This window comes from Diospyros lotus, chromosome 4, assembly GCF_014633365.1.
Source record: "Diospyros lotus cultivar Yz01 chromosome 4, ASM1463336v1, whole genome shotgun sequence".
Lineage (NCBI taxonomy): Eukaryota > Viridiplantae > Streptophyta > Magnoliopsida > Ericales > Ebenaceae > Diospyros > Diospyros lotus.
The window spans coordinates 9,410,715-9,425,502 of record NC_068341.1 but is presented as its reverse complement, the minus strand read 5'-3'; the positions used below and the strand labels follow the sequence as shown (position 1 = coordinate 9,425,502).

Below are 14,788 nucleotides of genomic sequence, written 5' to 3'. Positions count from 1 at the left end.
GTGTAGCCGCCAAAATATCCTTTTCGGAATATTTGAACAGAAAATTATACGTTACTTCGTGTCATACAATAAAATGTTAACACCAACGCCTCTTATATATAGTTGAAAAGTAATTTCTTTTCTTATTACTCTTTTAGAAAAAAAATTAAGAATGAATTTCTGGACTTAATTAATAATAATAATATAGACCATTCATTTCATTTGAATTTGAATTTGAATCATTCCTTTGTTTTGCCTCAAAAAGGAGTTTTATTTTTAATAATAATCTCTTACACAATAGAACATAATTAATTGAATAAAACCAATCATTAATATAATATATAATCATCGAAGAGAAAAATATAATATTTTTGTCACTTACATGAATCATCATCACGGTCTGCCTATGCCCTAATTGCTTCTCGAACGTACGTTGCTGTCCTCTCTCTCTCTCTCTCTCTCTCTCTCTCTCTGCCTTCTTCAATTCAACCGCTCACGCTCAGCCATTGGGCTTGCGATCTGTTTCTCAATCTTCCCAACATGAATGCTCTGTCTAATTCGTTAGTTTCCACCAAGCATTCCTCACCTGCTGCTGGTAATTTCTCTTCCTCACTCTTCCATCCTTATCCTCATTTCTCGAGGTGTTTCTCTGTTGCTGATGATGGTCCTTCATCTCCGATCTTTCAAATTCAATCTGTTCTAATTTAACTTTTCCCACCCCCCTTGAACGTTAAATTTACTCTATTCACTTTATTTTTCCAAGGCACGATTGCATTTTCTGGACTGCCCTAGTTCTCACTTTCCTGAAATTTCCTCTTGCTAATAATGTGGTCAGTGCAATTCTTGGCACTCTCGGAGGCTTAGAGACACTGGAAGGGCCTTCATGATCAATTCATGGCTTATGTACTTTGTTTTAACGACTTTTGTCTGGTTGAGCGGGCAATTTTTGTTTTGGTTAATTTTTTAAAACTGGGTTATTTTATGGTAACTCATTCACCAAACACCTTTTTTTTTTTGTTTATCTGATTCCGAAATCCTTTCAAAACAGTAAGCAGTGGCTCCTAATACTTCAAATTCATCTCTCAATACATAGTTTAGTACTTTTGTGTATTTGCATATACGTTTGCTAGGGATCATGAAATATGGATCCAACTAGAGCCATGAGACTGGTAGCAGATGATCCCTGATAGTCTGCAATCACTCACAGTAGGTTCAGGTAAGGGATCTTATCAAAGCTGGCAAGAGAATGGGGTTGCCTTTTCCTCCTCAAAATATCCGAACTACATTTTTAAGACATTAGTAGGTCAATTTTTTTGCTTCTGTTAAGAACTTAAGATATTATTATTTTTTTCTTTTTCTCGCTCTGTTTGGCCATAGAGAACTTCATGTATTCTTATTCCCCTTCAGTGTAGTAAAATGGAGACCTGAAAATGCCTTATACTATCATGGTAATGTTATTTGAAATCATCCAAATGCGTGGTTTAACTTTTCATGGGAGGTTGAGGACATCTTATTTGCTGATGATGTAAATTCTGGCCCTAGTTCTGATTCGCTTGCAAACCCAATCTCCTACAGCTGTCTCCTGTTGGTTATCTAATTTGAAAAGCCCGATAGTTGTTTACAAATTTTGTCCTACTTGATATCTATGTATTCATAAGACTTCTTGCGTTACCCACGAGTTGTTATCTGTTCAAGAAATCATCTGTGGCCTTTTCCTTTACCTCTTATTTTTCCTGCTTAACTCAGTTTTTCTGGTTAATAACGTATGATAGGCTCTGCTTTGAAGTCAGTAAACCAATGTGTCGGAAGTTTGAGCCCTAAGAACTTGTCCTTCAGTCGTATTCAGACAAGGAAACAGCAAATTTGCACCTCTAAAAGAACATTCACTATTCAAGCAGGATACAGGTATCATCTATGTTGGTAGCACTTTTTTGTCAGCAGGGTATGCATACTTAAGGCAATAGACTCATATACTAGTTTTATTGCTGTGGAGTACAAAAAAACACGTGAATAGAAAATTTGACGTTCTGATGCATTTTGTATAATTACAGTGATGGCGGAAAGCCAGGCGGGGCAGGTCTTTTCGTTGGTGGCTTTCTTTTGGGAGGAATAGTTGTTGGCACACTCAGTTGTGTTTATGCACCTCAGGTCCTCTTGATTTTCCTATTATTTTCTGTTCACTTCAAGTAGGCTAACAGATTTGTTTGCATCAATTTCTTTTATAGAGATGATAATTCTTAGCACAATTGGCGCCAGTTATTGTTGGCTAGAAATTGCTTCTTCTAATTTTTAGCTGCTTTAAATATGAAATCTGATTAGTTACAGAATTTAATTGATATATATATATATATATATATTTTTGGTTTTACAGATCAGTAAGGCACTGGCTGGAACTGACAAAAAGGAACTAATGAGCAAACTACCCAAATTTATATATGATGAAGAAAGAGCTTTGGAGGTGATCTATTGTTCTTAAACTCTGATCAGTTTATAAACAGTCTTTGAGTCCTGTGCCTCCTCTTCAGAGAAGTGCCATACTTAATCATCCAACTTCTGGAGTTGTCTTTATAAATATATTCTTTGTTTTCTGCTTGGAATTGTTGGCTTCTTCTAACAATAGAAACCAGGGAAAATATAGTGCTATTGGGGTTAGCTGTCATATGTGGCACAAAATTTTTTGTGTTTTGTCTGCAAAAACACTCCTTGGTCACCACTTCATAAGCAAAAAATTAATATTCCAAGCTTCTTTTCCATTGTATAATCTTGTAAATACTATGTTCTCATGGATAATTCTTTGGAGATTATGTATCTAAAGAAAGAAATCTTAAATATAATATTTTCGGATGCTTTTATCTTCATGATCTGCCTTTGCCCTAATAGCTTCTCAAACGTTATTTTTCTCTCCATCTCCAATTTACAACAACATATCTAGCCTTTATCCCACTATGTGGGGTCGGCTACATGAATTTTAGATTTTCATGTATTTCTGTCTTTTGTCATATCTTCATTGAGGTCCATACATTTCATATCAAACTTTAATGTCTCTCCCAAAGTTTTCTTAGGTCTGCCTCTATCTCTTTTTTTGACTAATTGTTTCATTTCATCAACTCTCCTCACAGAAACGTCTCTTGGTCTCCTTTTTACATGACCAAACCATCTTAGTCTAGTCTCTCTCATCTTCTCCTCTATTGGCACTACTCCTATCTTATTACGAATAACTTCATTTCTAATTTTATCTTTTCTTGTACGGCCGCATATCCATCTTAACATCCTCATCTCCGCTACGATCGTCTTTTGCTCATGTCGGTATTTGACTGCCCAACATTCTGAGCCGTACAACAAAACTGATCTTATAACTGTCCTATAGAATTTTTCTTTCAGTTTTAATGGGATTTTACCATCACATAACACCCCCGAGGCATTTCTCCATTTTAGCCAACCTGCCTTAATTCTACGTGTGACATCCTCGTGAATTTCTCAATCTTTTTGAATCACTGATCCCAAATATCGAAAATGATCTTTTCTTTGTGAGATTTGGTTTTCTAATTTTATTATAACATCCTCCACTCTTGCATTCTTACTAAATTTACATTCCATATATTCTGTTTTCTTTCTGCTTAATTTAAATCCCTTAGATTCTAAATTGTTTCTCCATAACTCAAGTTTAGTGTTCACTCCTTTTGTTTCATCCACTAACACTATGTCGTCTGCAAATAGCATACACCATGGCACTTCTGTCTGAATATCTTTAGTGAGTTCATCCATTACTAAAGTAAATAAGTATGGATTTAGTGCAGAATCTTGATAGTATGGTCTTTTCTTGACAGTAGCAATTGGGATGCAGTTAATTTTAGCCTTTTTGCTGGAACATAAAATATTGTCTAGTTAAAAATGATATTAAGGGATGAATGAGTATTCTGGGGGCCTGATTGAGCCAGTGTTTTACAGAATCAATCACAGAAAAGGTATGATATTGTGATTGAACACTAGCTTTATTCAAAAGAACTTTAATCCCCACTTTTACAGGGCGGTGCCACCAATTTCTTTAATTTCTGTTACTTTTCTGTTTGTAAGTTGAGTTCATAATTCTCATCTGGTTTGCATCTGTTCTGAGTTGATTTGGCCTCGGTTTTCCTTTGCTCCTGGTAGAATAATTAATGTTTATGATAGCTTTTGGCTTTCTACTTTTTATCTCCTTATTCCACTTTGTGGTGGATGAATGCTCACCTTGCAGTTTGCTTCATCTGTTCTGAGTTGATTATTGGATAGGCCTCCTTGGATTTCCTTTCCTTGTGGCAAGGGTTCATTGATTGTCAGAGCACTTGATTTCCACTATTTCCATAGCACTTTTTTTTTTGTCATTGGATGTGCACTAGGTAAACTCACTGGACTGGGCAATATAGCCCAGCGCCACCCCCCGCCCGCCTGGGAGCACAAAATTCTGCATGTGAGCTTGCCCTCAGGATGCTTTGAAGCAGAGGAGGCCACGTTATAGCCTCTTACCTTATTTCAGTTTGTGACCGCTTAGTCTAAAATGTCCAGGCATCAATAATCTTGCTTAATATTCAAAACTCCTGTGAATGTGCTTCTGTGTTGTTTTTACAATTCCTCTAAGCTAATGTGTCTATATTTTCGCTTACAACCCTCTTTAACATTATCCACTTTGCAGAGAACACGGAAAGTACTGGAACATAAGATAGCACAGCTGAACTCTGCTATAGATGATGTCTCTGCTCAGCTCTCCTCGGAAGATGATTCAGATAGAGTGGCAGTGGTTGCAGGTGAAGTAGAAGCTGCCACATGAGCAGGGTCCCATTATACAAGCTGCTATCATTGGTCTTCACTCCAGTAACTGTCAGATAAAGAAATTACATTTGAATTTGTTGTTTCCCTTTTCTTTCTTGAGAATTAGTATGGCTCTTTTAACGTGACAGTTTTGAAACAAGGGAACTTAGTTCCCAGATTTGAGCAACAATTTTTAATGTGGGCTGATATCTAAATACAGTTTTCTATCAGTTTATCCTCTGTTTTCGATGTGTTACCCTATTTTTAATTTTGTGTTATGATGACTGACGCTCTGTTGAATTCCATTTTGCTTCATAGGAGCTTATAAACTCTAGAGCTTAAGAGCTTATTTGCTAATAAGCTGTAAAAATGTTTGATAGAGAGCTTTCGTTTAATGAGAGTAGTTATTTAGTCTAAACCAACTTACCAAATGAGTTATTAGAAGAATTTATGGGCTTTTTATGATTTGTCAATTTTTTTTTTAAAAAAGGTTTTTAAGTTTATGAAGATACTTTAACAAAAAATGCTGCGTTTTGATCAAAATTTAAGCCAAACAGCCTCTAGTGAAATTTATGTTGCAGACGGTTCGCAAGTTCTCATTTTCATTATCCCTTTTTCTTTCTCATGTATTGAAAATGCTCCTTTATATGTGTTTGTATTAAAGGTGGGAGAGTATAAGAAAGAAAAGGACACTCTAACCTAAAATTTTGTATATAAATTTACTTATATTAACAATGTGACTGAATTTTACAAAACTATTAATATTAAAAATGAAAAATGCCATGGCTATTAATAATTATGATGATGAAGAAGAAAGGTGCAAATTTTTGTCCAAACAGGATTGGGGCATCTTAAACGGAACGACACCTACTATCTCCTCCTGCTCCTAGTCCTGGTCAGAAGCAGTCTCAGCTGAATGACCCTAAAAATCCATCCATGGTTTACATAATGGCGAAAACTTTTACTAGTTATGGTATAAAGATTAAGAGTTGAAATTCCCAATTCATTACAACACACAAAACTCTTGTCAAACAGAAAATGGATATGACAGCGCCAAAGAATAGTACTATAGATACAGTACAGAATCCCCACTCGCTCACTCATTCTTGGCAGCAGCAACCTGCCCTGCACCAACAGCAAAGAACTCTGTAATCACTTCAAGGGGCATTCCCTTTGTTTCCGGAACCTTGAGGTAGATGAAGATCCAGGAGATGACACACACGACAGCGTAAATGCCAAAGATACCAGCAATCCCAATTGAAGAGAGCAACACAGGAAGTGTGTATGTTACGGTAATGTCGGCGAGCCAGTAAAATAGTGCGCAGATTGCGATGCAGAGGCCACGAACTGGTGTGGGGAAGATCTCCGAGCAGAGGATATTCGGGATTGGCCCGTAGGCCATAACGAAACAGCAGAAGTAGACCACGACACAGACGGTCGAGACTACAGCGTGGATAACTGTACCCAGGTCACAAATATTGCCGATAACTAGGACGATAAGTGTAACTATCAAGACAGGAACTGTAGTGAGCAGCAGTGTCCTGCAGTAGCCGATTGAATGGGACATATGAGTGCTCAAATGCAAATTTAAGGTAATAAGAAGTTTTTGCAACTTGGAATCAAAAGCACCAACCATCCCTATCCTCTGATCAACTAGCTTAAATCTGCGTCTCCTACTGTGTAAGATAGAAAACTGGGGACGCAAATACATCAAAAGTTTACGCTTAAGTCCAAACATTGCAAAACTATACGAGTCATTTTGTGCTCTGCTAAGTGGAGAACTAGTGTTAGAATGACTAAGAGATCGTATAACCATACATCATCAAGATCTGATCTCATTAATGGACCAAAAAACCCCCTTTTATCCCTATTATACAGATATTTCAAGAAATATGAAATATTTTCCCCCTTGAATTTGCATAGAGAAGATTAAACATCCAAAAAACTCTTAACAGCCAATTCGAGATGTGTGGCCTGTAAATCATATGCTTTATTTGGAGATAGCTAGTAAGAATATAGCATAAAAAGAATAAAACCCTAAGTTCGCTTCATTGCTTCCGGCACCATAGGTATAAAAGGTACATGACCATCAATATGGTGCTTCATCTCTCTTAAAGTAGGAACAAGGATGATTGCTAAAGTATACACTGTGTCACATACAAGTATGTGACCCAGTGGAAAAGGAAAGGCCACAAATTCGGTCATTAGGCAATCTCCAAATAACAGATGCCCGACAGAAAAATCCAAGCCGTGATTGGCCAAAGTTTAGAAATCAAAATGGAAGAGTGAGCAGAAAGAAAAAAGGAAAAACAAGTTACCTTCTACCAGAGACATCCATGAGCTTCATTGCAACACCTATACATGGAAGCATCAAGAAGGTTGTAAGTGCACTAATGAGGAATGATGCAGACTCCGAACCAAGACCCAGACTCTCGAGAAGAACTTCAACTCCTGCCTCTTCGAGAATCTGAGGGGTGTAGTACAAAACCCCATTAATGCCAGCAAACTGCACAGACATTAACAAGAACAAGTAAGATTAAAGGCAGTGCACAACTGAGGACAACTTGAAGCAGTAAATGTCAAACGAGTGGCAGGAATGGAAAATTCTGTAGGGCTTGTTCTCAGGAATCCTCCATTAATTGAATAAAATGTTTCTATCTTAAACACATTTATGAAGGGTAATGGAAATTAGATGTAAAAGAAAATTGGAACGCCAAACTCAATGCCAGTTGCAAGGCACTAACTAGCTACTACAGACCATAAATATAACGTCAATTGGTTCATGGGAGAAATCCATCGAGCAAACAGGAATTGAAGGAAGAAGTCATAATAAAAAAAAAAAATCAAGGCAACTCTATAAACAATAGATGAACATTGATGAAAATAGACCCTATGGTGCTTAAACATGACCCACTGTGTTCTTGTGAGAAACCGTTGGGTACAGTTTACTACCCCCACGGCACCTGCGTGGGGGTGGGGGGGGGGGGGGGGGGGGATTTTCAACCCAAAAAGTTAGTAGGAAGCCAGCGTACATGAAGAAGTGGATAAAATGTAAAAGAGTAAGGTAAAAAGTTCTCAGTAAATAAATGAGATTCATCACCAGTGCAGATAGGACTTTCAGAAATTTATGGGCCCAATCTCTTTTGTATTTAACATTCCATGCAAAATTGGGATCAAAGTTTAGGGCACATAAGCCTGCATCAAGAGAAGTAATCCTACCTGCTGAAGTAGTTGAATACTAATCCCAACAATTAATGCATGCTTGATTCCTGGTTCAAGAAGGGCCGCCCAAATTGGCCCTTTTGAAGCAGTTTCAGATGGGTGAACCATTGCTGGTCCAATTGGATGCTGATCCAAAAGTTGCTTTGAATAAAGAGCAGGCTGGCTTACCAAAGCAGCAGCCTGGATAAACTCACCTTCCTCAGGAACATCGCCACCAGGAAGTGAGACTACAGACCCTCGCCTGGACCCAGGAACTCCCTCCTGATGCAAATATATCCTCTTAAACCCTCCTTCCTTCTTTCCATCTTCTCCTTCCTTTTCAGACCATTTCCATGCCAATTGCCAGCCACCGCCTATGCCCGTGGCACCAACTGCTTCTCCGGCAGTTCCTTGCATGATACTGCTACCACGTCTCATGCTAAGGGCACTGCCATGGGAATGAGGGACCATATCCTTTTCCAGGCTTGTTGTTTGCCGTGAGATCAATGGACTCTGTAAATTGTCATCAGAGTCTGCTCCACCAGCATCTGATGCGTAACCCTCACCTTCCCTCTGCAGGCTCTCTTCATCCCACTGTTCATTTTTAACCTCACCCCCTGCTGTGCTGAACATGCTGCCAAAATTAGGAAATAGCGCGCTTCGCATGCTTCCTGTCTCGGGTAGCTTTTCATGGACACTGCCAAAAAGAGTCACAAGCGGATCTATAAGAGAGCCCTGGTTTACCATGCTTCCATGACGGGAAATAAGTGCCAGACTACTCTGACCAGTAACAGGTCTGGCAACCCAAGAGAGGCCCTGTTCAGGTCCATACAACTTAATTTGATTTTTCTCAGCAACTGGTTCATGATCATCAGCAGATTCACCAGGCGGGCCTATAATATACTCTTCTATAGATGGTTCACCACCAACAGCCAGACCTTCAACCAGTAAAGCCATCTCTCCTGCGGATCAAGAAGAATGAACATTCATATATGAACATTATATGCAGGTATGTTGTCAAGAAGCAAAGAAAGGCAGCAAGAACAAGGAAATTCCAACACATCTTGAGGACAGGAGGCTATCAATCTTAAACATACTAAAAAACTATAATCCATCACTAACAGTAACAGTATATGTAACAAAAATACAGAATATAAACCTGGCAAGAGGACTTTCAGATTGATAAAAACACATAGTTCAAAGTATATCTAGGTTTTCAATACATTCAAATTCTTTGCAGTCAGGAGATTGTCTATTTTAATCAATCCTAGAAATCAGTTAGAGAAGTAAACAGTTGTAAAAGGTCAAACGGAATATCTTAGATTCACATAACTAGGATCTTAACCAGCATGAAACATGCTAATCTTCTAATGGAGCATCATAACCTTAGTCTCAGCTGTTGCAACACAAGGCCAATTAACACCATAATTAGTGATGGGTATTAGAAGACCTGACAATGAGAATCTAGTAACTTCCATAACTATATCAGCAAATAAATGAAGATATTCCTTTAAATAGCAATATGAAGATATTTATCACATAGAGAATACCATAATAAAATTTATTGCCTGACATTTAGGAACTCTATGGTGAAAAACTTGGGTCATAAATGAAATCATTCAACAAAACACTTTCCTTTTCCAATGCATGCTTCATAGCACATTAATATACAAGTTCTTATATTCTACACTACTACTAAAAGTCAAGATCTCAACTTGATACATAAGGTCCCATCAAATTTTGAATTCCAAAAGTACCATCAATCTTATTAATTTAATTCTATTATCATAACATATTAAACAAAAGACATTTAACAACATGCTCCTAATTTAGGAGCCAAAAAACTCTACCTGTGCCAAAAATTTTTGTTCTAAATAACCATTATTATATATTTACATGTTTCATACTCAATTGTAATAAATCAAAAACAACCACAAGCATCGTATGTACATGGCACCTTACTACATATAGTTTTTCTAGAACATTTCTCACAAACAATTAGAAGTCTGTTTTGGATATTTCGAAGTTATTTCCATAAATCATCTTTACCTTTCAATTTTTCATGATAAATTGAAAAACAAATAACTAAACATGGAGGTTGAAAGGCAAAAGCTTTCTCAGTATTTTCCAGATGCATGAAATATGTCACTTTATATCTTAGCATGAAACAAACATTCAGAAGTTCTATGCACTCCAGGTTCCAGTCCTATACCAATTAACCAATCTTTCGAAACAAATCATTTAATTATGTAATTAAAAAATGAGCCATGAAAGTTAGGAAGAACAAAACATCCAGTGTTGGCACATACAACTTATGATGGTAAAGACAAATCTAGCAAATCCAAAGCGGACACACTATTTTTGTTCCTTATTAAAAAAATTTCTTGTTGTACTTGTGTTTTATTCTTATCAATGAAGATTATTATAAATAATCATCATTGTATTTGCATCACAGAGCCAGTGATGATTTATTATAATCTTTATTTCTAAAAATAAACCATAAATACCACAAGAAATTTTTGAAATAACATGAATTGACTAGAGTAAATTGATAGCAAATCATCAAAAGATACATGATCAGATTGCAAGCTCATAACTGCAGCACGAAAAAATTAAGGATATGCCTGAGGAAGATCCATGGAGATCAGATTAATAATCTCGTTGTTCATCTCAAACATCAATTGTAAAAAGGAAAAAAAAAAAAAAAATCACAAGAGTTTTTGTGATAACAAAAATAGAATTACAGTTGTTGATAACTTTTGATGCATGGTAATTGGATATAGTATTACCAGAAACCATTAACACCTAGCCATTTGCAAAAATGGAATGCTTGTTCACAATCATGGTGTGCTTTCACTCAAAAACTGTGCCTTAAGCAATTTAAAGTTATCCCCAAGTTTTTTTTTTGTATTTATTCTCTTAAAGCCTAGAGAAAAAAATATTTAATACAAAAGGAACTGAATTATAGCAAGAGTGGAGTTTTGCAAAGACAGATATAAAACTTTGTAATCATCTTCCTACAGATGTATTTTTACATGATTAAATATTAATGGCATCTGATTGTCAAACACAAATTTCTGTTATAATACTTTTAAGTCGAATGGAAGTCTATATTCAATGAACCAGAATGATTTACATTCCAAGCATGACTGGTACTAAATAAATACAAGCAATTGATACATTTCCCAAGTTATAGGAATCAAATGGAAATTTAGGAAAGAACTAACAAGTAGAATAAATAAGGAAAATTTGATGATACAGACTACTTATCTTGACCTTCAAACCCACCCAATTCAAGCCAAAACCATCTTCTCCTCAATCTCGGTTGAATCCTCGGTTTTTCTATTTTCTCTTTCATTTTACTTCCCTACTTCACATTCATTTCTTGTTTATTTTGTTTTTTAAATATTGTCACTATATTATTTGCCACTGTTGTTAGTTTAATGTGATCAGGTTGCAAACTTGTTTGAAAGATGTAGTTAGGTCTTTCTTATTCCTAACCTCAACTATTTGGTATGAATTATGAATGTGACGAGACCCAAAAAAACATGGAAATACAACAAAGTTCTGCCAGACACCCTTAGTGTAACTGTAGATTCTAAGAAATGAGTACTTGACAATTGACATTTGATTTATCACGTTAATAGTATAGTTTCTCCTTACTTCATTCCCATTGATTACTTAGTGTTGCTCCTTGTTTCCGAAATTTGTAATTCCTTTTAACATCAAATTATGTCACAGCAAAACTTGCAGGTCATGATTAATCACGTCATTCTGGATTTTAGTGCTTCTAGCTGAAGATAGTCCAAATAACTTATTCTGGAAGGGCAGGAAATCTGATGGAAGAAAGAGTCAAGTACTACTTTGCAACATGCACATTTGATAGCGATTATCTACCACTTAATTAACATCAGTAAGATAAACAAATACATCCACCAAATCAGGGGAAGATAAATAACCTGGCTGAACACATTAGATTCAGTAATTTGCAAAACAAGATGTCATAAAATGCACCTGAAACATCGTCCCTGCCACGTAACCTCTGCAAAACTTGTTTTGCCTCAAGCATCCTCCCTTTACTCACAAGCCACCGTGGAGATTCAGGTAAATAGAATACTGCTAATGCAAAATAAATAAGAGATGGAAGGGAGAGAACTCCGAGCATCAATCTCCAGCTAGTGGATTCCATCAATGACATTCCAAAAACCATGCAATAGGCCAAAAACATTCCACCAGAACCTGCAAACTGTGGAAGAGTGTTCAACGATCCCCTTATATCTGATGGGGCGGTCTCAGATATGTAGAGCGGGATGAGAGTAACAGCTAAACCAATTCCAAACCCATCTATTAGCCTTGCTATAAGCAGAACATAAACATTGGGAGACCACAACATTACCAAACCACTAATAAAGTAGAAAATTGAGGACATTATTAGCATAGGGCGCCGGCCCAGCCAATCCGATATGGGTCCAGAGCAAGTTGTGATAAGCGTGGCTCCAATCAGTGACATGGCTACAACAATGCCTTCTACAGTACTCTCCAAGCTGAGCTCCTTTTTTACATACACTATAGCTCCTGAAACGTAACAAAAATAATAGTCATTAATATTCTAGAAAATGGATCTATGGTGCTCGGTAACAAAAGTGAAGCAGCTTTCCTTCTCTGTGTCTTCCAGGGAGGGAAAGATAAGCACGAGATAAAGAAAAGAGCATGGAGGATTACAAACTACGAATTGGGGAAATCGAGAACAGGCAAATCCAATTACAATCCACTAAGACGAATACAAATCTACACTGACCCAAAGTTGCAAAATTGACAATCAGAAGGGGAAAGCACCTGCAATAGTTGCATTGTCCCATCCTTGCAAGAAGTTACCAACTGTGGCAGCAATAGCCACTAGCGCAGCCACGTTCATCCTTCCCGACGAACTCAAATCCCAAATCTGTAAGAAAGAAAACCGAAATCAACCGCTCCCAAGTCTAATACAGATCTGATACTGTTTACAAGCAACCCAAAATCAGTTGAAAAGCGAAATTCTTCTCTGGGTTTTGCATCATTGAATTGTAGGGTGTGAAAGAATCCTCGGCCACAGTAGAGGAAAGCCAGAAAAGTAGTAAAAAATTCGTTACAATCATCAGCACACTCACACTCACAAGTTAGTAATTACCACCGAGACAGACAGGGAAAAACAAACTGGAATTTGCTGTCAACGGCAAAAGGTAAGAAGAAGATTCACAGATCTTAAAAAGGAACGGTTGATACCTTTTGGAACCAGTAAGGTTCTGTTTAAAAGGGGCAACCCAAAAGAAACCAACAACCCGCCTCTAGTATCCGAAATGTGTGTGCTTGAGAGAGAGAGAGAGAGAGAGGGAGAGAGATCAAGCGAGGCAAAGCTGGCTTTATAGAATCTCGAGTGTACGGACCCAATACAAAAGGCTTGAAAAAGAAGCGTGAGCCAGCAACCCTTCCAACACCCGTCACAACTCTCAGGTCGTCACTCCACTTTTCACTGAGACTGAAACTCTTTTCAATCATCATCTTCCAAGTAGAAACGCGAGACAGAAAATGAAAATAAAAATAAAAATCAGGAATTGGGGATCGAATTGACAAAGAGGACGACCCAACCAATCAAATCCTGACATTCAAACCAATGCCCAAATGCCCATTGCCCAATGACATCCAGATCCATCCTCTCCGTTTCCCCACCTTCACGTTCCATCTTATTGCATTATGTGAAAAAAAAAAAAATAATAAAATGGTTATTTGGGATGGGTAGAAAAAAAAAATGAAAATATTAAAATGGTAATTCAATGAATAATAATACATAAAGAAAGAGTAAGTAGAACCCACTGACTGAGTGTCATAATAATTGGTCATAAGCTGCGGCCATCTTTCTGAATTATAAAATTCAAATTCTTAGGTAAACAATAATAAAAACAAAACTAAGAATAAGATTAGGGATGCGATTGTGGGGATAAAAACAGAAACCCATTCCTAAAATATTTCATTCCAATCCAACACAACACAAATACATATATTTGGGGGGGTTGAAATTTGTTAGAAAATTTTAACAACCAAATTCTAAACGGACTCTGAGTGAATGCAATAAGTTACAAGAAAAAGAAAACTTTTTTTTATTCAAATAATATATTTAATTCAAATTAATAGTTTAGAGTGCTTCTTGTACATGATAAAACGGCAATAATGGCCTATCAATTAAGATCGAAGGAAGCAATAATAGCAAGAGGAGAATTGGGGGCAAAGGGCAGAGCTACCCTTCAACTTCAACAGCTGCCAAACAAATGCAGGGATGGGAGGCCACAAGCTTCAATCACCCACATTCACGCCGGACGCATATGCTTACTGACTGCTACGGCCTTCCCTTTCACATGCACCATGCATATGCAAATTCTAATACGCAACATCTGTCTGCCTGCCTGTGCCTAGTTCCATCCATCCGTTTGAGGCGTTCCAGTTGGTAATGGTACCCTTGAAATTATGAGCATTTTGTTAATTTGTATGGGCTGTAGTTAAATGTAAGCTTTGTTCATAAACATTGCTCATCTTGGGGTTGGGTGTGAGCTATCGGGTGATATCTGAGTCCGACCCTTTAGTGCAGTGGTGTTCGTTGCCGTTGCTGTGGCGTCTGGTTTCAAGAACCAAACCCAATTGCAAGACCCATTTGAGTGGAGGCCCAATTTCTCAAACGAGTAGGCATTGTTTGATACCAATTGAACTGACACCCAAAAATGCCTTGCTTTAGAACAGTTGTGGTATTGGGTTTCTAAGTTGGACCATGAGCCCATTTTGCACCAAGCCGAAT

General features: G+C 37.3%; 2 protein-coding genes across 2 annotated transcripts; one reads left to right on the top strand and one right to left on the bottom strand.

The window, feature by feature from the left end:
- The first annotated feature begins 377 nt into the window (after positions 1-377).
- Positions 378-4,994, top strand: LOC127798692 (uncharacterized). The gene is made up of 5 exons (XM_052332237.1): positions 378-574; positions 1,752-1,884; positions 2,031-2,127; positions 2,351-2,437; positions 4,649-4,994. Exons 1-5 carry the CDS (start codon positions 520-522, stop codon positions 4,781-4,783), a joined length of 507 nt encoding a protein of 168 aa, XP_052188197.1. The 5' UTR covers positions 378-519; the 3' UTR covers positions 4,784-4,994.
- A 710-nt stretch (positions 4,995-5,704) lies between these two features.
- LOC127800273 (monosaccharide-sensing protein 2-like) lies at positions 5,705-13,636 on the bottom strand. Its single transcript, XM_052334789.1, has 6 exons — positions 13,228-13,636; positions 12,802-12,907; positions 11,980-12,540; positions 7,984-8,927; positions 7,083-7,270; positions 5,705-6,305 (listed from the first exon to the last, which is right to left on the bottom strand). Exons 2-6 carry the CDS (start codon positions 12,878-12,880, stop codon positions 5,861-5,863), a joined length of 2,217 nt encoding a protein of 738 aa, XP_052190749.1. The 5' UTR covers positions 12,881-12,907; positions 13,228-13,636; the 3' UTR covers positions 5,705-5,860.
- Between the last annotated feature and the right edge of the window lie 1,152 nt (positions 13,637-14,788).